The 25,638-nt window shown below is 39.4% G+C and overlaps 6 protein-coding genes across 6 annotated transcripts; 5 read left to right on the top strand and 1 right to left on the bottom strand.

Annotated features, from left to right (window-relative positions):
- Positions 1–63: 63 nt before the first annotated feature.
- Positions 64–1,140, top strand: MELLADRAFT_70702 (uncharacterized protein; the record flags this gene model as incomplete). Its single annotated transcript, XM_007404535.1, has 5 exons — positions 64–195; positions 278–315; positions 391–453; positions 587–689; positions 768–1,140. The coding sequence occupies 5 exons, from the start codon at positions 147–149 to the stop codon at positions 851–853; spliced, it is 339 nt and encodes a 112-aa protein (XP_007404597.1).
- An 867-nt stretch (positions 1,141–2,007) lies between these two features.
- Positions 2,008–2,804, top strand: MELLADRAFT_32663 (uncharacterized protein; the record flags this gene model as incomplete). Its single annotated transcript, XM_007404536.1, has 3 exons — positions 2,008–2,238; positions 2,359–2,484; positions 2,562–2,804. Coding segments are annotated over 3 exons (600 nt in total), but the record flags the coding sequence as incomplete, so codon positions are not given.
- A 1,509-nt stretch (positions 2,805–4,313) lies between these two features.
- MELLADRAFT_70701 (uncharacterized protein) lies at positions 4,314–5,579 on the top strand (the record flags this gene model as incomplete). The annotated part of the gene is made up of 3 exons (XM_007404537.1): positions 4,314–4,495; positions 4,606–4,999; positions 5,077–5,579. The coding sequence occupies 2 exons, from the start codon at positions 4,434–4,436 to the stop codon at positions 4,973–4,975; spliced, it is 432 nt and encodes a 143-aa protein (XP_007404599.1).
- Positions 5,580–5,735: 156 nt separating this feature from the next.
- MELLADRAFT_46685 (uncharacterized protein) lies at positions 5,736–8,734 on the bottom strand (the record flags this gene model as incomplete). Its single annotated transcript, XM_007404398.1, has 13 exons — positions 5,736–6,287; positions 6,368–6,720; positions 6,801–6,952; positions 7,039–7,264; positions 7,337–7,408; positions 7,481–7,513; positions 7,612–7,674; positions 7,748–7,778; positions 7,841–7,896; positions 8,039–8,084; positions 8,183–8,253; positions 8,353–8,397; positions 8,468–8,734. The coding sequence occupies 12 exons, from the start codon at positions 8,395–8,397 to the stop codon at positions 6,104–6,106; spliced, it is 1,332 nt and encodes a 443-aa protein (XP_007404460.1).
- A 2,993-nt stretch (positions 8,735–11,727) lies between these two features.
- On the top strand, positions 11,728–15,138 carry MELLADRAFT_102018 (uncharacterized protein; the record flags this gene model as incomplete). Its single annotated transcript, XM_007404538.1, has 8 exons — positions 11,728–11,767; positions 12,329–12,418; positions 12,933–13,094; positions 13,167–13,487; positions 13,554–13,979; positions 14,088–14,419; positions 14,506–14,765; positions 14,850–15,138. 8 exons carry the CDS (start codon positions 11,728–11,730, stop codon positions 15,136–15,138), a joined length of 1,920 nt encoding a protein of 639 aa, XP_007404600.1.
- A 2,322-nt stretch (positions 15,139–17,460) lies between these two features.
- Positions 17,461–19,615, top strand: MELLADRAFT_59280 (uncharacterized protein; the record flags this gene model as incomplete). Its single annotated transcript, XM_007404539.1, has 5 exons — positions 17,461–17,483; positions 17,531–17,540; positions 18,357–18,873; positions 19,174–19,319; positions 19,604–19,615. The coding sequence occupies 5 exons, from the start codon at positions 17,461–17,463 to the stop codon at positions 19,613–19,615; spliced, it is 708 nt and encodes a 235-aa protein (XP_007404601.1).
- Between the last annotated feature and the right edge of the window lie 6,023 nt (positions 19,616–25,638).

Here is a 25,638-nt window from a genome sequence, read left to right as displayed (position 1 = left end):
GTGGGCGGCTTCGACGTCGCCCTACATGTATTTAACATACCGCGTCTGGACTCTGTATTTTATATCCACAAACGCGACTTGAAGTCTTTACTTGAACTCCCTTTCTTCACATCCCTCACACCCTCCCAATCAAGCCCTTTCGAAAGATGGACGCCCCAACTCCACGTATCAACTCTTCGATGCTCCCTAATTACAGTTGAGTCTCAGGAAAGTCTCTTTTATAGCCAATCAACCTACTCAATTTGTTTTCGCATACCCGTATCCTCGGAAACAATAGTAGGAAGAGTGGTTCGAATCTCAGGAAAACTTATCAGTGTAAGTTCAAAGATCATTCAAGATTTAATGGTTTGAGATGAAGACAACGTTTATTGACTCTGCTCTCGCACACAGCTCCAAACCGAAGCGGTCATTGAATCGACTGATGGTGGTCAGATTACAGTCATTGTTGCACCGGTTAGCTTTCTGCGTTCGTTTTTGTGATAATTGATCAACAAGCTAACTTCTTCAACCGCATAATGTCTTTCATCCATCTCAATCTTTCGATTCGTTGACCTTCGTGTGAATCTCCGAACACTTGCGACCTCAGAACTCTCTCATTGGCTCAGACACCTTTCTCGAAATCATTGGGAAGGTTGAATCAGATAATACCATCAGAGAAATGGACACTTGCAATTTTGGAGAAAACTATGGTAAACCTATTCGTCATGAAATTCAATCATCTCAGATCCAATGTTTCTTGACTCAATGACCCTTCTGTGTGTTTTTAGATTTACAATTGGCACAAGCAGTTGTTGAGATAACCAATAATCCGATGTTTGTTAGCAAACAACACCCCTGCTTTGATCTTTCTTAACAATTTAATCATCAGAATCGAAAATCGATTGAGAAAGTCTCTTATATTAAAGAAGGATATCTAAATGAAAAGTTGTGTAGGATATCTGCTATGTAAATCAGTCTTGAAATATTTTTCCTTCAACATTTATCTTGCTTTCTCAAGGCCGACATTCTCACCCTCCCTGATTTGGATCCGAAATCGCTCAACACATACATTCGTAGCTGTGTGATATGTCACCCACGTCTCTTTGATCAGCTATTCTAACAGACCGCACCAGACTTATCTTTAGGATTACCAACTAATCCATAAGTAGGACGCAGTAAAGATTTAGGTATGAAATTCAGGTGACATCTTGTATATCTCAATGATCCTTTAGTTTTCTTATGATGGAAAGAATGCAGATATTTCATGTACATGCAATTTGTAAATAAGCTCAGTTCGATCAAAGCAACGAGTTAAAAGTTACTGGCTTTTTTCTGGTAAGATTTGTGAGAATGTGTTTGAGGTTTTTGGTTGCAGATTAGAAGTGAATGTATGCGAGAGTGGTGTGGTGAAGACCGGTGTGACTCTGTGACAGCTGATCCTGGATGTCACAGAAGATGTGAGTGGTTTCACAGATAAAGTTCAAACCAAGATGGGTTAGGTTGAATTGTCTCCGAGTTGATCCGTCTGAAAGTGGAATTAAGAGTTTTAAAGTTGAATTTAGTTAAGTCTGATTGAACTTGAGAGTAATACTGACTGACTGGGATCCCACTGGTGCATTCCGATCATCGATTTGAATTTGACCAGTACCACCATCTCAAGTTTATCAACTCAATCCATCACAATGGCTCTCTTTAGACCTACTTCTCGTCGTTTGGCATCAAGTTTATCATCTCCAATCTTATCTCAATCTCCTCGTCTTTTATCGGCAACTAGGTAAGTCGAATTATACCAGACAACTTTTACAATTTAAACTGATTTCTCATCTTATCGTATCGAAAAGCTATAAGACTGATTGACTAACTGAACACTTTTTTTCCACAATTTGTTTGATTTTGCATCATAGATTCTCTTCTACCTCTGCTGGTGGGTAATATGATACGATTTAGTTTGAAGAAAAACCGATGAGCTGATGAGCTGATCAATCTCCTATTTTATCGACACTCTTGAAAACTATATTGAAATCAGCCGACCCAAAAGCAAAGGCAAACTCTTTCTTAGATGCACTTCCAGGAAACAGCGCAATCACCAAAACTGGTTGGGTTACATTAGGAACTAGCTTAAGTGCTTATGCTATCTCAAATGAATTATACGTGATGAATGAAGAAACTGTGATCTTGGCTAGTTTTTTCGTTATGATCGGTTACCTTGGAACAGTAGTTAAAGGGCCTTACAAAGAATGGGCTGATTCGACTATTGAGGTATGATCCTACATTTACTTCAGTCTACTGGACCTGATGGCAAGATCGCTCCTCAAAACTTAAGGAAAAACGCTCATTATCTACCTTTCTTGTCTGATCTTTCAAATTTACAACCTTTAGAAATACAAAAGCATCTTGAATGCTTCCAGAGCTGAGCATACCAATGCTGTCAAGGACCGAATTTCTACTGTCAGTGAAATCAAAGACGTAGTCTCGGTCACCAAATCCTTATTTGAGATTTCACGTGTAAGTTGAAGACTTAGTTTCACAATGATCAGCTTTTGATTCTTCATATTAACGGAAAATGACGTTTGGTTTGACAGGACACCGCTATGACAGAACATGAAGTTTACAAGCTTAAACAAAAGATGGCAGTCAAAGATGAAATCAAATCTATCCTAGATGGATGGGTTCGTGTTGAAACTCAAGCTAGAGAAGCTGAACAAGCTGAATTAGTCAAGACAGTAGTTGCCAACGTTACCAAGCAACTTGAAGATCCCAAGTTCCAAAAAGAAGTCATGGCCAACAGTGTGGCCGAGATCGAAGGTATGCTGTGTTTTATATAGGATTACCTCTCCACTATGATCTTCATGAAATGGTGATCTTACATTTTACTTTTCTGTTGTATTTGCTTATAGCTTTGATCCGAGACAAGAAAATTTAAAGAACTTCAATACTTAGTCACTCTCGAAAGCCTATCCAAATCAATGAAGATGTAGTTATACTGCACCTATATTCTTGTGAATCTGATAACAAACAACTATGACAAATTGGGCTTTTAGAAAAGAAACAAACAAACAAAGCCTGTTTCCCTTGTGAGTAGGATGTCGACGCCTCATAAAGGATACGAGCCCATAAGCGATCTACCTCACCGCGTGTGATTGAGTTTTGAAATATGGTTTCTTGGGCAAGAAACGCATATACCTTGACCGTTTTGGAATTTATTCAAGATGAATTATGGGCAAAATTCGGACTTCCTTGGGTGAAGATGTGTGCTCGGGAAATCCAGAGTTGGGAATCAAATCCCAGCAGTAAGTCACATGTTGACAATATATTCGACCCACCCCAGCCAATGAATTCTGAGGGCGTGTAAGTACACGAGTCTGGATGTGGGTGGACACTGACAGTCTGAGGTTGACAGTGTGGAAAGCAAAAATGGATATTGAGATCACAAGACCTGAGCTGATCTTGCGAAAAAAAATAACGAAGTTGATATTAAGATCTGAGCCCCGACCTTGCAATTTAAGCAAGTGATCATGTCCTCTGTCATCCTCATCATCTGGACTTTTGCCGTCGGACTGTTGGTGATAATCAAGTGAACTCTTCCACGGTTGTGAGCGGCTTTGGGTCCTGTGCAAAGGATTGAGCTTTTGATGAGTTAATCTTGATATTAATAATGATGAACGGGGTCAGCTGAGTTCATTATATTGACAAATGCTGGAAGCTGCTCGAAGAGGTCATGTGAGCTTTACGTGATGATTAGGAAAGCTAATATATTCAGCAAAAGGAAAACAGGAGGCTAGATCGCAAGGTAGTAGGTACCCTGCTGGAGACCCGAGAGACCATGACCACTTGCTTGGTGCGCAAGGTCAGGTCATGTGATCTCAACATCAACGTTTACTTTCCCTCGTCAGATTCGCGCGCACTCACACACCCTCAGCGTTGATTGCCTCATTTACTGGGGTAAGTTGAACCGTTTAATGTCAAAGATCACTCAGGTGATCAAGTTGAGGTCCAATATAACAGAGGTTCTAGAGCACTTAACAACATTCGCAGTAAAGCTTACTTGTTTTTTTTTTGAGAAACAGTCAGTTGACTTGAATTGAACTGGATTGATTCATTTGAAGTTGATTAACTCGTCATCTCGGTTGTTAGTTAGTGCTTCAGCGAACGCGTCAACAATGTCAGGTGATCAACATCAACATCCATGAGAAAACCTTTATCAAAAGAAAACTAAACATGACCAATTTGGGCATATATAAAAACCTCCTTATCAGCCTTTTATCCTTCAGATATCTAATTTTCCCCATACTTCATTTTACCCCGGATTTGCCAATCAATCAACCAATTCATTTGATCAACTCAGAAACACAGACCCCAGAAACACGCTTTTGAATCTTTTGCTCTGATCAACACCATTTTATTTGAAATCAAACAAATCTTTTCTATAAAGAATAATTCCTCAAATCAAAGTCATGGGTTTATTAGGAGTTTCCGAAACAAACTTTGCAAAAAATATTAGACCACAAACTACAATGTAAGTACAAACTCATCAATCCTTTTTTCATATTCCAAAGTTCTTTTATATAATAATTTTCTAACTGGACAGACTTATTCTTCCAAAACGGCGGGTTGCTTTTCCAATAGGTTTACTTCTAATATTTCAAGACAACCCAGCACGATCAGAAAGATTATCAGTTCAACTCCACTTCAAAAATTAGTCAATCGAAAAACTCTCAAAAGACAAACCAGATCACAATTCACAACAAACCCACGTCCAACATCAATGACAGCACCATTATTATCAACCAACGTGAGAGTAGGAATGACAGGTTATACACAACTTGTTAGTTCTAATGAAAATCAAGCTAGAAGGTCTGAAAACCTCTTGGATCAAAGACTTCCTGTTTATGAAGAAAATAGACTCGTTGTTGGGGTTGGGATGGTCTTTATTCAAGAGTTTAATGATACGATTGGAGAGATTGATTTCGATCAATGGGCTAGATTTTGTATGTGATTCTTTGACTTCAAGATAAGAACTGTAAGCGGATTCCTTGAATTATTATGTGTGTTGATTTTCACTATACTGATGATTTGATTATGATTCCGTTAAAAAAGTATCCTAAATCTTTAAATCATATGAAGTACTTTTATGAACTCTCTCAAGTTTCAACATCCTTGCATCTTCAAATCCAACGAGTTTTTCCTCCAATCCTCACCATGATTTCTATATCCACCAATTCAATTATTCTTCAAACATTTGCGCGAAAACAAATTGATCATTTCTTTCATTTTTATTTTTCCATTTTTTCAAAGTAATGTGAATTGTTGTACAAACACAGACTTTTCACATGTGTCTATGATATATACCTAAATTTCTCACTTTTATATCTTTTTAACAGACACTCATTTCAATTCAATCCTTCAAGAACAATACCTGTAATTCTAATCATAGCGTCAATCCATGGACAGTTGTATTCTTTTTTTGGTTCTGATCTCTTTTCTCATTATACCAGTGGTGATTAATGTTTTCATTGTATCTTGATGATTGTATCTCGATGATATTTTATTGCGCCACATTTCAATGAAATTATCAAGTCTATTCGCTGCTTCGCAATCTTTTTTGAAAAAGTTTCAAGTCAAACAATATAGTTTGACAACAAACATACATTCGAGCTTCTCCTCTCACAAGACTCCGGCACTGACAACTCATTAGTATGATCAAACCTTTGATGCTTTATACACGAGAAACCAACGCTCGACTTCCCAACTTGAATAGCTTTTGTAACTCTAAAACACTTTGCTCAATCGTTTCTTTTCATTTCTGTTTCTTATATTTTTATACAATTTTTAAACAAGGGAGAAAACACACACATACAGCTCGAACAACAAAACCATCACACCTCATCTATGATCAGGTATCTCTAAGAGACAACCAGAAAATGAACGGAATCAAGGATGAAAAGTTCAAAACTAAATGATGATCATAAGAGAAAGAAAAATGTTCCCAAGAGGCGCATTTAGTTGAAAGAAAGAATCAAAAACACGCTGGAAACTATGATATCAAATTGATGTGAGAGAACTGTGATTTAGGAAAGGAAAAGTAACGAATACACCAAGGAATTAGAAAGAGATAGAGACTGGCTTAATTGGCTGCTCGATCCCTAGCCACTAGCTCTGCATCTAAATCCTCTGCTGGGTTATCATCTACCGGGCTTGTGTTGACAGCCCCATTCAATGCTGCGGTGGCAGATGAAGTTCCACCATCTTGAGGGGCATCTTGTGTAGTTGGAGAACCCATCACTACTTCTCTCGAAGGGATAGGAAGTCTGGACAGCCCAAAAGTCGTCGCTCAATCAGTAAGGCGCTAGTATGGCTTGTATCGAAACAGTGTTCAAACTTCACTCACGCTTCTCTCCTGATCTGCTCTCCTTGTCCGCTATTCTGTCGTGAGGTAGCATTGGGCCGGACCATTCGACGGAAACTTGTTACTTCCTCAACAATTAATCGTTTCATGCCTTCTGTTGAGTCTTCTGCCTCAAAACCGAAATCGAATCTCTCTTGGCAGTCAATCTCATCTGCCGGGTCGTGCCATACAGCAAGGTATGGGTGTCGAAGAGCTTCGTTGCAGGTGATCCGCTCCGAAGGGTCAAATGAAAGTAACTTGCTGAGTAAATCAAGTGCTAGTGGGTTGGCATTGGGGTAAAGTTGGTCGAATGGTACTCCGGGCTTGTGAGGTAATGATCGGATGTAGTCTTGAGCCTGACCACAGATTTAGAAAAATTCGGCTTTGTCAGAAGTGTTGTTGTATGGTAAACACATGGTAAAAGAACAAATCTCACCCTAGGAGACCCAACCCGACGAAGTGTTTGTTCAGAAGGTGTTCCAAGGTAGTGTAGAATCTGATTTAGCTGGTCAACGTAATCTCTGCCCTTGAAGATCGGTCTTCCACCAAGAAGTTCAGCCAGAATGCATCCCACGGACCACATATCAACTACAACACAAGAATCGAGCGATTAGAGGATTCACATTTTGATGAAAGTGTTCTTATCCAGTTTCTAGTCAAAACTTTTAACTTACTGGCAGTTGTGTAGTTCTGAAAGCTGAGCATGATTTCGGGGGCTCGATACCACCGAGTTGCAACATACTCGGTCATGAAGCCTTGATTAGATGCCTGAGCAAGTGCCGGATCGGTCTCGAACCCTCTTGCTAAGCCAAAGTCGCATATTTTCAGTTCACAATCTGCGTTGACAAGCAAATTGCCAGGTTTGAGATCCCGATGTAAAACTGATGCTGAATGGATGTACTGAAACCGGCGAGCAAAGTCTTATGGTCAGTTTGTCAATAAAGTGAAGGTGGGAGCAATTTATATATTCACTTTCAAACCGCACAGTGTTTGGTAGATGAAGGATTGAAAGTGTGCATCGGAGAGCGGTTGGCCTGATCGGATCTGGGTATCAAAAATCACTAGTGTCAGCGAAGAATCAAGAATGGAGGTGGTAGAAATCTGTAAACGACGAACGATTGCATGAAGATCGGCTTCCATGAGTTCCTCCTGTGAAGATCAATTCCGGGTTTTCACACATCGGGAATCAGCATCATGGTTTCTCTGATTTTGTATGTGTGACTACAGAGAATTGGATATGTGCTCACATAGAGATAGACCTCAGTGAATGTGTCAGGACTGATGATGTCCATGTCATACAAGCAAGTGATCTAGATTATGATTCAAATCAATTATCAAATCTGACTCCTACACTTGATGACAGTTGGTTAACTCAAGCCTCACATTTTTGTGGCCACGGAAATGGTGAAGGAGCCTACAAGAGGAGGATATTAGATACAGCTGTATGATGAGCATCGAAAATATTGAGATACTCACTTGAGTTCTCTCAGGGCCCGTTTGGTCAATATCTTCTTGGTAAAAATCTTGGTGACCTGTTGTTGGGAAAGATTGTGATATGCATGTTAGTTTGACTGGCTTATTTTCTCATGCGATCCACAATGAACTATGGGCAACACGGCCCGAAGTATGTGGAGCGCAGGATAATTAGTACAAGCGGAGTGTCGCAACACGTACTTTCTTGATCGCCACACTCTCACCCGTCCTTTTGCTCTTCGCGGCGCTGGGCAAACAGAAACAATATCAGTTAAGTGTTGATCGCTAATAACCGCTGTACGGTAATCTTTCTCCTCATACAGATCAAAATATTTGAGGACTCACCATACTACGCCATATGCACCTTGTCCTAACTCCTTGATGAATTCATAGTCCTCATCCACAAAAAATTGATCCTGTGAAATGAAGCAAGCGGATTACGGAAGTTGGTCAATCAAGTAGCTCTACCAGGACTAAATAAGGAATATAGGACATAAATGCGGGGTTAGACTAACATTCAGGACTGGAAAAGCGTGTCTTCGGGGTGCGGCAAGATCCATCTTTTTGGTAAAGAGAGACATGAGAATTTGATCAAGGCTGACTGATTATGAAATGTATATATCAACGCACAAGAAAATGAGAAATGTACGATTGATAAGGTGATGAATGCTATTGACAATCGAGATAAAGTGATTGAAGTTTTGAACAAGGTCGGTGTAGAGGAAGCCTTCAGATAGTGAAAGCTGAGCGCCTTTTTAATGCTGGGATGTTGAAAGCTTTTCCAGTGCGAAGAGTCGGGTTGTGAACAGGATTAAATTAGATTAGATTGGTAGATGGGTTTGATCGATTCGATTCTTTTATGGTAGCAGTTGTCGAGCCTCGAGTCCTTCGACTTGAACTTGACCACTCACGATCGATGAACTCAAGGGAATAGGTTATGTACCGGCTTCTCCAAGGACCGATACCGTAGCAGCGATCGGAGTATTAACATTTCGAATTCTGGGATACCACACAACTATTCCCCCCACCACACCATCTTCAAAGTTGCCAACACTTCGGTAATTTGATTCTGCCGGTGGAACTCAGCATGGTTGTCAAGTTCCTATCGTTTCACTGTCCACGCTGTTTCTCTCTTGCGAGCTCGCTCTTTTTTCTGCTTAAAGAGAGGGACTTGATTGAGTTCATGTACAATGGACACACACTTTTGAAAGTTTTGCAGAGCTATGAATGAAAAAAGCTCCTTCATTGAACAACCTACCTCCTCCGTCGGTCTCGGAGGAGAAATTTTGTCAAGGGCCAGATGTGCAAAGTGGCAAACTTTCAAAGAGTACAAATGGTGCAAGGACCTCCTATCGGCTTTTCATCATGAAGGCGCCGATGATACTCTGTTGAGTTCACCCCCACATGGTTCACCTTCCTCCTCACACATGAGTTTGCGACACATGACATAATTTGGGAATTAACATGGCAACAGCCGTCAATGACATCACGCGTAATCAAGTGTTAAACCTCAGCCAGATTTTTCGTGCAAAATTGCTCACATGTTGCATTTGATGAAAAGTTACCAGATTTTTGACAAGGCTCAGTATGTACCTAGCTCCGTGTTAAACCTATATTACTGTCTGCTGAACCAATATGTTGAAGTCTCAACTTCACCGTCGGGCTAAGAAGAGTCTCCTCCCCCGCCTCAAAATCTTCATAACTTACACTACCACTGCAAACCTATGTACCTGAAGAAATCATAAAGTGCTCTGATGATCAATCCCCACGTATTTTTTCGAATGAAAACATAGTTCCAAAAGCCAATTGTGCAAAATTAACTTTAGGATGGTCCAGACTTCAGGTTCAGACTGAATTGATCGAGTGCCCACCTTGTCCACTCTGGTGTAAATTCTTCAATCACTGGACTCTTTTTCTTCCCAGATTATTGTAGCACAGATGATGTGCTTCTTCTACTTCTTCATAATATTCTACCAAGTTTATAATTCAGGCAATTTTATATTAATATCACCGTTCTATCCTTTGTATTTCTGCTTTTAAATATCATCACATCATCCTTTATGAATCCGCCGCGTCTATAAAATTGCGTCAACTATGTAAAGTAAATATAACAGCTCGGGATTATAGGGGTTCTTATCTCCGAGAGCAATATAAAAACCGCAATCAAAACCCTATCAAAATAGCTCTTATAGAAAGGTATGTTGATGACATTTCAATCAACAAAGTGGGGTGATTTGAGATGAGTTGATGAATTTCTGAAGAACACTTATTTATGTATCTACATCATCTCTCATTAGAAATCTTTATGAGTATTCAACGACAAAGTGGGGTGATTTTATAGATTTCTCAATACAAACCAATTTGTTACTGTGATATATTCGCGTGATCATGAAATCTTTCCTTTTGATTTGGGGTGAGTACCACTCCAACTTATGGAAGTAAGAAAAGGAAAACAAATGCCGCGTTAATAAATAGGTTATTTCTGTAGTGTTGGGTAAAAACGAGGTTTCCAGTTGTTAAAGCTTCTAAAGTTCATTCCCCTGATTCCAATTGCTTTTCCTAGTGCTTTCACTTTGACAATAGGGGGTTTCAAGTCAATAAATTTACGGTATTTTACAGTCCAACAAGTTGTCCGATGTTGCAAAATATACCGTAAAATTAAAAAAGTCGTGACACCTTTTTAGGTGTCCCGAATGCTGTTGACCGTATATTTGCAGAAAAAAACCCACCGTAAAATTTAAAAAACTTGTCCGTTTTTTAAAAAGTTTCACAAAAAATTTCTGACTTGAAACCCCCTAATATCACCATAGTATTATCGTGACACCACATATGTTCTTTATCCTGTTCATCCAACACTACTTCTTTCTATGACTCCTCATTATCGAGTAAATTCTCTGAATTCTTTTACGTATCTTACATGTCCCGATATTGAATATATGACGGCCTATGGCTGCTTATGAGGATCCTTCCAAGCTCAGCAGAATGTGTTAGGTGAAGCACACGACGCTGTCTCCCCTGATTTGGTAGCGATCTGGAAGAAAAAATAATGAAGATGTTTGTTGATTCCATCAGGTTACAACACTTGACATATATAAAGTCTTCACCATAGCTTTCAGTGGCATCATCCAGAGTCAAGGTCTTATGACTCCATCATGATGTTTTTTTCCCTTTGTCCATCATTTTCGAAAGTCTTGCAAAACTTGTTGTACACCCACCCACTTTGGTAACCGTTGTGTCAGCGTGACATGTGCGACCAACTGCATACCACCAAAAAGATGCAGTGTTTAAACCAAATTGCAACAAAAGTTACACCCACATCTTTGAACATATACCTTCAAAAATCATGTGCATTCTCTAAAACGACTTCCAATAGGGGATCTCAAGTATCTAAGTGTTTTCCAGTGCTTGTTTTGAATTTTCCCACTACTTGAACGTTTCAATTTTTTTTCTTCAAGTGCTTAATTGCTTAATTGCATATCTATTTAAACAGTTAGATGGAAAGAACTAGCACATCCTTACAAGCCGGCCATCTAGTCAAACCCGGAGTTTGTTTTGTCTTTTGATCCCTCTACCACTCTTTGGTTCTTCTTTCGATCCAAATTGTTGATTTGGTGTGACATAATGATCAACATCTTCGTAATGTTTAAGTTGGATGTGAAAGCTCAGGCCCACCTAGCTAACAAATGAGCAGAGGCCAGTGCCAAACAAGCAGTGCTCAAAGCAACTTCTACATTGTACATTAGGGTGTGGTAGAAACCCAAAAGCAAACACAGTTGTTTCAAAACAGAGTTTTCATCTGTTTTGATCTGTTCTTAACTTCTTATGTCCTGCTTTCTCCCCCCTACATACGTTCCCGCGTGTACGTGGGAAACTCAATCCAAGCAGAAACCATGGCTCCTCGCGCACCGATATGGCGCAGGCTGTTGGTTGGTGCGTTTGGTCAGATAGCTGCTGGATCCCGCGCCAGGCCTTGCTCGAAAAAGTCCAACCTGATATCCCCTATCAATGGGACTTGTTTTACCAAAAGGGGTGAACAGTAAATCATAGACAAAAAAGGGAAATGTTTTCAAAGCTAGGCTCTACGCTTTTATAAACAAGTCTTTTCACATTTCACATGTAATCCGAAATTAATCATCATATGCACATATGTATAGAGATATTCACATGGAAGATGGGATTCATGTGACTGCTTCTTTTTTTTGGAGCTAACCACATGAAGTCAAATTATGTGCATTTCGAAGATCATCATGTATTTCATTTTTGAGGAATTTTGTTCATGAATCGTGATGAGATTGAGTGTAGATTGGGAAAACGTTTCCGGATTCTTCAACAGGTCTACTTGAGTTTAGACAATTTGAAGTGTCAAAGAGGCAATGGCATAATCTATCAAAAGGTGCTAAATGATCAGCCAATGAAACAAGTATGAAGCAGAAGTGATGATGGAATTCATCAAAAGGGTCCATCTGATGAGTTCCCTTGACGGTTGACCAGCCTTGACCACCCAGTTTGAGAAGGTGTCAAAAAGCGTGTACGATTGTGAGAATAGAAGACCTTGTTTAGCATGGTCCGATTCACTCAAGAGTGAGTTTAACTTGTGGATGTTGTATGACTATGTATGTACATATCACTTAAATTAGGTGATCAGGGTTGAATTGAATTATGTAATTTTCTTTGGAAAGTGGCAATTTGTATTTTAGAAAGTTTTCTGATTTGATTGCTTCAAGTTTAGATCATCATCAAAACCATCAAAACCATCAAAATGCTACATCATAACGATTTACTATTACATTCAGCTTCATCTACTACTCTATCATCACCTTCCTCACCTTCAATCATTCATCATCATCATCAACAACAACCATCCTCAATTCATCATTATCATCAACAACAACAACAACATCATCATCATGATCTTAAATCGACTACCAATTCATCTCATTCCACTCATTCATCAGTCTTGGATTGGAATGAATCTCAAGTTAATCAATTCTTCATCTCTTTGGGTTTAACTAGATTCGAAACTCCAATCAGAGGTAAGATCTTCTTGACTGCTTTCATATATCTAAATATTGATACTTCATTTCTCATCTTATAGAACATGCTGTCACTGGTGATGTTTTGATTCATCTTGATAATGATCTCTTGAAAGATATGGGAGTGAATTCAGTTGGAAAAAGGTTAACATTGCTTAAAGCGGTTTATAAGTTGAAATTAAAAGAAGATATTCCAATTGATGAAGGACAATGGGTACCTCCTTGTTAGTCTTTTGCTTTTCTTTCAAGAGCTCTATACTATCTTACTAACTTGATTTTTATCTACATCCCAACAGCTGGAGATGTCGATTTGGATGAATTTGATGAATCACTCTCATCCTCTTCTCAATCAAATGCTTCACAGCATTATTCCATCATGCGACTCATTCAATCAAGAGATCATAAAATTAGTCTGCTTGAATCTGAGATTAAATCTATCAGACTTGATCTTCAAGCGTTTCTTACTGCAAGTTCAACTCATCAAACTCGTCAAGTTGTTCCAAGTAATCCACCTTCTCCTATCACCACATTCGATGGTGATCGTCATCCTCGAGATGAACCTTCATCTCAATCCGCTAATCCTGATCAATCTACTCGTTCACCCCGTCTAGAACTTTGTAAGTTTTCTTCGTGATATTTGAGCCTTCTCATCTTCTCACACTGACATCCCTTTTTCATGACAGCACCTCCGTCTGATCCTACGCTAAGCCGATCACTGAGTTTGAAAAAACTCACAGGTCGTTCGATCAACACAACAGACCAAAACTCATCATCTTCCACCTCAACCACACCTACCAACGATTCCAATCCGATCCAAACTCAAACTAATCTCATCCCGATCCCTAACCCAAACCAAGCCTTATCTAATGCATTTCCAAGTCCTAATCCATCTCAACTCATTCCTCATCCAACTCCGACTCCCAAAGAGTCAACGCTAACTTCAACTTCACCTACAAGTTCAAAAGAAAAAGAAATTCATAATCCTTATAAGAGTTTCAGGGTCACACTTGAAGATCCTTGTTATAAGGTTCTTCCAGCTGCTTTGAAGAAGTATAAGATCAAGGAACATTACAAGAACTATGTTTTATTCATTTGCTATGGAAAACAAGGTAAGGGTTCAATCTCATCCGAATGTATCATGTCAAATCCATTACCTCGGTATGGTCATTTGAAAGCCTGTTAGAGATTTACTGACTGTCCTTTCTCTGATCCTTCAGAACGATGTCTATCCTACGAAGAGAAACCGTTGTTATTGTTCCAGAAACTGAAGGAAGCAAATCAGAACCCAGTCTTTACACTTCGACATATCAAAGACATCGAATCTCCCATCTCTATTGCACTTTCTAAACAAGCCCAACGTCGTGATCAAATCCAAAAGAAGACCGCCGCTGGAGTAGGAGCTCCAAAGGTTAGCAAAAGGGCAGGTGCAAATAATGTGGGAGCGGTGGAACCGACTACAGGATTCTGTGTAGCGATTTACCCTTATATGTCGGAAGGTGAAGAAGATTTTGATGTGGGAGTTGGTGATACGTTTTTGATTGTTGGAAAGGTAAGTCGAACTTGATTTTGATTTGATTTAGTGACACCTGCTTTTGAAACTGATTTAGATGAATCCATCTTATTTTTCTTTTCTAGTCAAAAGGATGGTGGGTCGTACATCGAGATGATGGAGATGGAAAGATTATTGAAGATAAAACACCAGGATGGGTTCCATCTGGATGTGTACTTGAAACTAAACATTCCTTTTCGACTTCCAGAATCACTTATTCAACTCCGATCTTACCTGGACATATCTTGAGTGTTTCGAGTTGTACAAACGCATTGATGGATTATAAAGCTAAAGGTGCTGATGAATTAAGTTTGACTCAAGGTGATTCACTGAGGGTTTACAAAAAGTTAGTTTTCGTTTTCGTTTTCACTATGTTTTCTGAATGTTATGACATGATGAAATTAATATTTTTCTTTCGTTTGGTTTATAGGTATAATAATTGGTCTTATGCAATTAATGAAAGTCATCCAGACAAATCAAGAGGTTGGACTCCATCTTGGTTAGTTGGAGGTAGAAAGGAATCCGGTTCGAGTACGACGTCCGGTAGTACTACTACTTCTTCATTAAAACCTCAACCGTCTTGTTCAAGTTTAAATACGATCACCAAAGAATCCATCTTAGGTGGTAGTGGAGTTGGTTCTTCTAATTTAGAGATCAATGAAACTAGTCAGGTTAATAATCTTACACCTGAAGTTGGAATCGAATTGGGTGTGAATTAAGGTTCTAAAGACAGGGGGTTTGATCTTTTTTTCTTTTTTCCTTTTCCTTTCTTTTCATTTTTTTCTTTTGCTCCTTTGGGTTTGACTTTTTTTTCTGCTTTCATTCTTTTTTTTGTCGTCGTCCTTTTCTTTATTTTTTTATTCGTTTAGAAAACCCACCAAACGATATATATTTTATGATTTCTTACAATTTTTAGCAAAGCAAAAGAAAAAGAAGTGATTAGTGTTTTTTTTTTCTTTTTTCTTTTTCTCTTTTTGATATCTATATATCAATGGGTTTTTTTAACAATTAACAACAACAAAAAGAAAACACCGAAAAAAAACATAATCTTTTAAGTTTTGTATTTTGTAAAGAAACCTCTAAACCACATCCAAAAAAAAACAAACATAATTTAATTCTTTTTTTTATGATTATCTTTTTCTTGATTTTTTGTATTTAAAAAAATGAAGCTTCATTTATACATTTTTCAAAAAAAAAAAGTTGTTGTAAATATAGTTTTGAGTTTTTTTTTCATTCATTCATTCATATATATACATCTATATCTATATCTACATCTCTATCTAAATGGAATAAAACCCTTGAAGTTGATTTTTTGGAAAGGGTGTGGTGCTGCTGCTGCTGGGTTTTTTGCAATTCAAGACATGAAAGATTTGAAGTTTGCATTTTTTCAATTGATTGTACAGAGATTGGATGAGGTCCTACTATGTTGAGCAGCATAGGAAAGTTTCTTGGAACCTGAGCCTTGAGAGTCAAGGCAAGTTTGCTTGGTCTGGGCTGTGTGAGTCAAGGTATTTTGGTGGAGAGACTTGTCATACTTATGAAACTTTTCTAATTTTGTGTAATTTATTGGAGAATAGAAACTTTTCGTGGACTTTTCTTAGATGGACATGAAAGTTGAAAAAAACCCAAGGAAGTTGATCTTGAAGGCTTTTTAAATCTGACTGTAGAATGACTGAGCCTAGGAGACAAAACCTGAGTCAGAAATTCTTTTTGCCTTTTGTCCTGGCTGGTTTCATAGATATGTTTTCAGCTCCAGTGAGTTCTTGAATTGTCGTGGGTAATCATGCATGAGCTGAAGTAGTTTACTAATCATGATTGTTTTTCATTTATTTGTTTGTGTTTGGAATTGGTTCTTGACTATTTGTCATAAGTTCTGAAATACTTTCAATGTGCTTACATATATCATAAAGAGTGAGGATGTAGCTATTACAAAAGTTAGTTGATCCCTTCATCAAATATACATTCAGGATTGGTAATACCAATATGTATCATGGCATTGTGAAGAGACATCTGTAGATTCACATGATGAATGGTTCAGTGTTGGGAATTGGGTTCCTTGTGTTTCTTTTCAATAGTTAAAGTATGTCTACAAAAGTTTCACAAAAAGTTTCTTTGGTCCAAGAACTTTCACAAATATGTGGCAAAGTTCTATAAGGATGACAAGTCTCTCCACCAAAAGCTTTTGACCCTCACAGGTGTAATTCCGGAACTTCTTATTTCCTTCTTTTTACTTTTCTATCTTTTGTAAAACGCTTTCGGAAAAGCCTTACGACTTTTCCTGCAAGTGTCTTTTCCTTTTTCTATCATCTCATAATCATCATAATGGTCTACTATCTATATTCGGGATTTATTCCTAAAATCCCTTGACTTGTATCTTTTCCAAACTCGGATTCCTCTAAGCAGAATCCTCTCGTTGTAAACTCTCAAGTTGTACTTTCCTTTTTCAGTCTCTAGTGTTTTTCAAAAACACTTATAAAGAGGATCCACTTCTCGCTGAAATGAATCCTCAAGTCACTTCGCTTACATTTTCAAAAGCACCTGATCCTGTAAGAATCACAAATAATTATTTGTGTGTTTTTTTTAAATCGTTACAAGTCTTTATAAAGTCTAACAAATCTTTTCCTATCTCTTATTTTTCGAAAGACCGATTACAAGTTTCCAATAGATCCCACAGAAACCCTTCCTTCGAAAAATAACCCCAGAGATTAGATTCCTTAGTCTTATCGTTTCAAAACAAAGAAAACACTTTTTATCAAACGTGAATAAGATTCCTATTTTCTTTCTCACGTATCGTATTAGTCTTTTTCTTTGGACCTCAGTCCTCTTTAATTCCTGATCAGTCTTAAGAACGACTCACGGTTGTTAACCCTTCTTGTAACAGAAACACCAAGAACCCAAAATGTCATCACCAATGATGAACAGTACGGACGGTTGAATTCCCGCCCAACAAGAAGATAGGGATCGAGTGGACCTCTCGTTCCAACAACAAGCTCAAAGACTCGCAGAATTAGAGAATGCGGTCGGACAACAATCGCATCAACATGAGCGAATTACCAACGAACTGGTAAGTGCACTAAACACTATAAGAGAATTACAAACTGAAATATATAGCTTAAAAAATGTACGTACAAACCGACAGGAGCCTAGAATTGAGGCCTTAAAAGTGGAACCACGCAAGTTCACAGGATATGGCGATAATCCCGACCTTTGGATTACCGAGATTGAGACCAATTTCGCGTCTCAAAACTACCCAGTCACCCGCTGGACCGAACTCATCATCAACTTCTTAGATGAAGACGCCCGATACTTTTGGCATGAACTCGTTAAGAAGAGTGATGGACAAATCCCATCATGGATTGTCTTTAAAACCAAGTTCTTTGAAAAGTATAATTACTCCCTCGTATTATATGAAGTTCGACAACAACTGAAAGCCCTTTATTACAAATCTGATATAAATGATTATATCCTTAGGTTTCGGAAGTTGGCCGTCAAGATCCCCGACGAGAAACTACCTTTCTTTGAAAGACGTTTCTTATTTCAAGATAAATTACCGGCTAGTTATCAACAGGACCTAAATAAAGTTGATTTAACTAACGAGGATATGGAGGTACTTTACCAAGCTGCTCGAGATTGTGAAAGAAATAACAAACTGACTCGAAGTGGTTTAAATTCTACTCATCACTCAAACCATCACAAATCACCCAACCACCATCGAAACAACTTCAAGAACCATAATAATTATGGTAAACCCCATGCGACCACCGCCACTACATCCATGAGCGCTCCTATGGATCTGGATAACATAGACATATCTAAGGTAGAGTGTTTTAAATGTCATAAATTTGGTCATCGCGCTCGAGAATGCCGATCAGGAAACAAAACTAATTGAAGACCCAATCTAACCTTGTTGGATCTCACCTCCAATTCCGAATCACAGGACAACCCAGAAGAGAACAACGGACCCTTAGACCTCGCGGTTGTAGATGTTCCACCTGAAGACCATCCTGTATCTTCAGTAGAATCTCCTTACAATATTCTGGGAAAACTCGAACCTGATCCTCGGAAAGAACTGAACGAATACGCCAAAACGTATATCCGTGATGAGATCCAGAAGAAAAGTTGGGACGAATCAGTGACTGAGTTAAGGAAATGGCATAAGGATTATAAACAAACTTTAGTCGACACCACAGAGCTAGGTGATAAAAGATATCGTATTGCAAAAGAAGCCGAATGGACCTTCATGAGGCTTGCGAATCGTGATCATTACAACTTTGCTGATACTGCCAAATCCATGGAACATGAAACAAATTGGAATCTAACTCAGAAGAAAAAAATGTATAACTTAAATGAATATCGAGAGAGGATCCTAAAGGCCCTGGATAAAATGCAGTCCTCTCCCGAATACCCGATAGATGTTCAAAGTGAAAAAGAGGTTTTTGAAGAGAAATACCAAGGTTGGAAGAAACACCTCCTAGAAAAATACGCCGACAAACCAAGATGTTGTGAGTCTTGTCGCCTATTTGGGTGCGAAGATAGCCCGGAACCCGAAACTAATAACATTGAACGCACTAATCCAGCTCCAGAGGTACCAGCTGAGGTCCTCATTCTTCCTTCACATGATCCTAACGGAAAGAATGCTCTGTTCTTTACGGACCTAGAAAACATCATAAATGAAGACCAAGATGTTATAATGGACAATACCTTAATTGATGGATTTTCTTTCATTAAAACTCCTTTTAACTCTCCTCTTATAGGCGCACAAACTATTATCTCTCCCGACAAAGAATTGGAAAGTGTAGAGGCTTGGAATAAGATATATTCTTTGTGTAAGAAGAGATCAAATGAACACTTGGACGAGAAGGTTGAAGATGAAGAACCAGTATATTTAGATCTAAATCTGGTAGATGACTTAAACCATGTAACTGGTTCGTCAAATTTACCATTATATACTTTTTTTACCAGCTCTAACTCGCCACTACGTACCATATTAGATACTGGGGCGGCCGCAAATTATATCTCAAAAGATGTCGCTTTAGAAATATTGAAACAGGACCACAAGGCCAAAGTCATCGACGAACCAAAGAGACAAGTTCGATTAGCCAACGGGTCAACGGAGGACTGTGGTCGTAAGTTAGAATTCTTCATACTGTGGTCGTAAGTTAGAATTCTTCATATCCATCGCAGGGTTTCAAATGAAAATCAGAGCATATTGTCTGAGTCTCCCGCATATTGACTTAATACTTGGATTACCATGGTTTCAAGAACATAAACCGGTTCCTAATTTCTCAAACGGGACGTATTCAATTTCAACACAACCTTCCAATCTGGACATCCGACCTAGTAAAAAGTCAAAAGACTCAGATGTCAACACCATTGAAAAAATATCTCCTCAGGAAGAAGTTCGAAGACTGGCCGAACAAACGGCACCTGAATGTTTTGCTGAGGACATCACGGTTGGCGCCAATACCACCTGCACACATACAATTGACACGGCCGACGCGCGACCTGTCAAAACTCACGGAAGGCCACACTCACCGCCTGAACACGCAGTGATTAATCAATTTGTAGAGGACGGATTGAAGCAAGGTATTATTGAGAAATCATGTTCGCCTTGGTCATTCCCCATAGTGCTTGTAAAGAAAGCTGATGGGTCCACCCGTGTCTGCATCGATTATCGAAAACTTAACAATGTTACAATCAAAAACGCGTACCCACTTCCACGAATAGATGAAGTATACCAATTCCTTAGTAAAGCGAACTGGTTTACAACTATGGACTTGAAGAGCGGTTTTTGGCAAGTACTGATGGATCCCCAGGACAAAATTAAAACAGCATTTACTTGCCGAGCCGGCCATTTCCAATGGAAGGTAATGCCTTTTGGTCTCTGTAATGCTCCCGCAACCTTCCAGTCCATGATGAATGACATTCTTGCTCCCATCATAGACAGGTACGCTATGGTTTACTTAGATGATGTCATCATATATTCCAAAACTCCAGAAGATCATAAAAGACATATTAAGGAAGTCTTGACTTTATTGAAAGACCATAAACTGACTCTTTCTCCAAAAAAATGCAATTGGGCTCAAAATAAACTCTTATTTTTAGGACACATAGTAGATGGTGACGGAATCAGAACAAATCCGGACAAGATATCGAAAATCTTAGAGTGGCCAGTACCAACAACCGTCACACACGTACAAGGTTTTTTGAACCTATGCACCTATTACAAGAGGTTTATAAAAGACTTTGCAAAAATCGCATCGCCAATCTACAAACTGACAGAAGGTTCCTTGAAACCTGGGACGACCATCACCTGGGGAGACGAGCAACATAAAGCATTTACAGCTTTGAAAACAGTTCTAACCGGCACAGTCACTTTACCACACCCGATTCCTTTTTATCCGTTTGTCTTAGACACAGACGCATCCAAGACTTGCATCGGGTCAGTATTTCAACAAGATACAGAAGACAAGTTTGATAAAGAAAATTTTACCCTAGAACAATACAGCAAAGAGGTAAAAAATCGAAATCTCAGACCAGTAGCATTCGAATCGAAAAAGCTATCAAAAACTGAACAACGTTACTCGACTCAGGAACGAGAACTTCTAGCTATCGTCCATTCTTTGAAGCATTTCCGAGGTTTGATCGCAGGTTCACCAATCTTGGTTCGAACAGATCACGAAAGCCTCAAACATTTTCAGACACAACAATACACAAACCCCAGATTGGCACGATTCCTGGACGACATTGAAAGCTACAATGTCCACATTGTATACAGACCAGGTAAGCATCAACTTGCTGCCGATGCTATGTCTAGGAAACCTGACGCACCCTCAGACGTTGAACCTCCTGAAATAGCAGAACCTCTGTATGTTATTCACAACGATAACAGCCCCGAATTAGACTTCGAAAGATTGCGAGAGTACTACGACTTGTTGGACCATGGAAAGAATCCTTCCGATGTAGGCTCCGGCAACTTCAACATAATTAGGCGTCAAATGGTACGTTACAATCCCGACGAACCAAATACAACACCAAAAGCAGTCCTCACGACAAAGGAGGAAGCCGAGTTAGTATGTATAGCTGTACATATCAATTTGGGACATAGAAACTACAAAGACGTTATAATCAGTATGAAAGAAAATTATTGGTTTCCAAATATGAATAAATTCATTGAAGAAACAATAAAAGATTGTAGAGAGTGTCAAATTCACGCAGCTCACTCGGATAAAGAAAATTTACCGATCCAGGTTATCGAAAGGGGAAAACCATTCCGCAAGTGGGGAATGGACTTCGTAGGCCCTTTACCAAAAACGGCCCATGGAAATGAATACATCTTAACGGCCGTAGACTACGGCACGGGCTGGGCTTACGCCGTTCCTCTCAAGAAAACGTCAGCAGAAGCGGTGGTCGACCTCGTGAAACAACTCTGTCTTGCCCACGGACACCCAGATGAGATTACAACCGATAATGGTAGTGAGTTTCATTCCCACGTTTTTCAAGTCTATTTGCGAGAGAGTAAAATTAAACACCTACATACTACTCCCTACCATCCACAAGGCAACGGGCTGGTAGAACGGTTCCACGGAACATTAATTGGTGCTATCAAGAAATTTTGTGCACCTTATAACCAAGGAAAATGGGACCAATACGTGAATAAAGCTCTTTTTGCTTATAGGGCAGCCCATTCCAACTCACTGAAAGCGTCGCCCTTCGAGATGACATACGGCATTGAGGCACGTTTTCCACCAATCTTTTCTTTGGGAGATAACCCTATTCTCGTCAACAAAAAGGACATTAAATTAACCCAAGAATTGCGACGTATAGATCTCGAAAGATTCTCAAAACAAAGACAAGAGCGTATCGATCAACTCAATGAAAGAGCTAGACAGCGACTACAAGACTCAGAAGAGAACTTTGTCGAACGGCATATTAAACCCGGAGACCTGGTATGGAGAAAGTTTGAAGGAAGAGCTTCAAAGCTACATCCGCGGTGGGACGGGCCGTTCATCGTTCGAGACTCTGATCCTAACGGTACGTATCAATTGATGACATCCAATGGTCATATTTTACAACTACGCGTTAATGGATCAAGACTGAAGCCTTACATGGGAAAGAATATTGATGAATTTTTCTTTGCGTCTCAACAACTCCATGACCGTGATGCAGCAGCCAAACACGGTCAAACATCTAATTAGCCAATTACGGTTCTTATCAAAACTGACTATTGGAAATGAAGATCTAGATATACTACATTCCCTCAAACATGAACTAGAATTCACCTTGTCCGAAGTACAACAGGAAATAGACGTGGTGGAGGATACCTTTGGCTCAAACGAGGATGTTTGAATCTTAAGTGGGGGATGGTGTAATTCCGGAACTTCTTATTTCCTTCTTTTTACTTTTCTATCTTTTGTAAAACGCTTTCGGAAAAGCCTTACGACTTTTCCTGCAAGTGTCTTTTCCTTTTTCTATCATCTCATAATCATCATAATGGTCTACTATCTATATTCGGGATTTATTCCTAAAATCCCTTGACTTGTATCTTTTCCAAACTCGGATTCCTCTAAGCAGAATCCTCTCGTTGTAAACTCTCAAGTTGTACTTTCCTTTTTCAGTCTCTAGTGTTTTTCAAAAACACTTATAAAGAGGATCCACTTCTCGCTGAAATGAATCCTCAAGTCACTTCGCTTACATTTTCAAAAGCACCTGATCCTGTAAGAATCACACAGGCCAGAGAAAAGCAAACTTGTACTGAGTTCCTTTTCTGGGGCTTAGGTTGCAAGTAACAGGGTGGGACTCTGATAAGTTTAGAAAAGCTGCTTCTCTTCTTCACCTTTCCTTTGTCTCTTTGTCTGGTTGTTCCAGAACTCAAGATATACAACCTCTAATTGAGTTTCTCATGTTTGGACATGCTCCAAAGTAAACATTTCAATTTGTCCAAAGAGTGAGAAAATTGTCATATCAATTCAGAGGTGAGATTTTAGAAAATGTGTATAATTTGTGATTTAAACCTTTGTCATGACTTTTGATATCTTTTACATCATTGACTTGTTTACATTTTGTTGATGTTTCTTGAATCTTGTACAGCTGTTTTGAAAATAAATGTGGCTGTTGTTGTTTTTTATTTTATTTTATTCATATCTGTGGTTATCAACCTGGTAGGAACAGCGCAGAAATGGCTGGTGATGCAGTCCAAGTTTGACTCACATTGCTTGCCCAAAGCCAGCTTCAACCTTTGATGCCAACACTTGAGCGGGCTTGAGCCTGCACAAACTCCATTTCTGATCCCAATTGGGATAAATAAGCTAGACAGGCAGCATATCAATTGACCGTAGATATGAAAAAATATAATCAAAAACAACAGAAGCAACATTTATTTTCAAAACAGCTGTAAATAAATTGGTTCAATAGATCAAGGTTTCTGCTTAACCACACTGGGCCTCAACTCCAACTCAAGAATACAGGCAGCTGCACAACACAGCTCAGACATCAAGCAAGGTTGGTGGCAGTGCCTTCTGCATCATCAATATGGAAAGATTGTTCACAACTCTAATCCTTGCCCAAGTAAATCAAGCAGAGGAATTGAGCCCAATTGGTTATTTATGGTGAGAGCATACCCCCAACACCCGACGTCAGCGCAGTACAGCGCAGAATGCGCGAAACTGCGCTGCGCCAAAAAAATCGAAAATTCCAAAACCCACTGCGCTGCGCTAGGGCGCAGTGACCCAAAATCTTTGAGGCCCCTGCGGTGCGCTCCAGCGCAGGTAAGTCCAGCGCAGCGCAGTGGGCAAAAAAATTGTTTTTCTGGCGGATGGAAAGCCCATTTTTTCAATTTTCCATTGGAGAAGTGACACATCCACTGCGCTGCAAAAAGGCGCAGTGGCGAAAAGTCGAAAAGCCCCTGCGCTGTGAAAAGGCGCAGTCGCCATATTTTCAAAAACCCCAGCGCTGTGCCACAGCGCAGGCGCAGGCTGTGCCTCGCAGTCTGCGCTGCGAGTCGGGTGTTGATACCCCCTATTGATAACAAAGTCATTCAAACCTGCAATTCAAGCAGCTGCATCCAAACTGATTCTGATAGATCCACACATCCCCACTTGTGTTGATAGATTCACAAATACGCCCCTGCTCACCCAGAAACGTGAGATGCTTGACAAATATGTAAGCTGTATGCAAAATTTGTGGGAAGCAGTTAAACTGTTACCTTGGAGCAAAAGGTCCTACTTTTGGAAGCTGAGTTGTGCCCATGACAGGCATAGAAGCGTGCAATGGGGACTATCATGATTCAGATTATTTTTGTCAGATACTTTCAATTTTTTTTCTTATTGATTGGCTTTATTAGCTTTGCAATACTGACTATAGATGACAATGTACTCTGACAAAGCCAAAACTTTCTTTGATAAGTTTGAATTTTGGCCTGGGAGGTCATTTTTTGCGCTTGTGTGATCCAAGCCACAATAAGCCAAGTAGCGGTGCCCCTACTGGGCTCGTTGGATATCCCCTCAGTCACCTTGAGGCAAGCAATGTTGCAGCTGAAAATTGTGAAGTTGTATTTTACGTCAGAACTCCGTACAAGGCGTATACCGGGGCCAGCGGGCCGGATATCTGAGGCCGGCTATCCATAAGGAGCATGCTTGATTCGCTCGCCGACGTCATCTGATATTAATGACTGATTCCAAGACGATAACGATTGGAATTCAAGGATGCAAGGATCAAGAGTCGATGAACAAGCCTTGACAATAGCAAAATCATGCGATATTGACTTACCAGTCACTCTAAAAATGTGAGCATTGGGAGTTTCCATTCCATACATTGCAACTAGTTAACAAATCAGCGCATTCAATCAGCTCTAGAATCGAAGGCAACAGGTTCAATCCAAACACCATTGACCCGATAATCTCAACTCAACTGGATATCGATTTGAAAAGGTTGAATTCCAATCCCCTTCAAGGAAACTTTCAATCAGACATCTCGATCAACTTTTTCATTGACTTTTGATCTCATCGGTTGATAGCCCTCTATCAGATTTATACGTATCAGTACAAGTTTGGGCAGATAATCGACCATTAACAATACCATTTTATACTCCTCACAAGTCATTCACCAGCTCTTATACGTCAGTTTGATCATTTAATCAATCCCAGTTGAGATTCAATCACTTAATGCAATTCAATGGCTTTCACATGTTGAAGCCTCAATAAATTGAATTTCTTATTAGA

Source organism: Melampsora larici-populina (assembly GCF_000204055.1).
Source record: "Melampsora larici-populina 98AG31 unplaced genomic scaffold MELLAscaffold_2, whole genome shotgun sequence".
Lineage (NCBI taxonomy): Eukaryota > Fungi > Basidiomycota > Pucciniomycetes > Pucciniales > Melampsoraceae > Melampsora > Melampsora laricis-populina.
The sequence above is the reverse complement of the archived record's forward strand: the minus strand, read 5'-3'. Positions and strand labels throughout refer to the sequence as shown.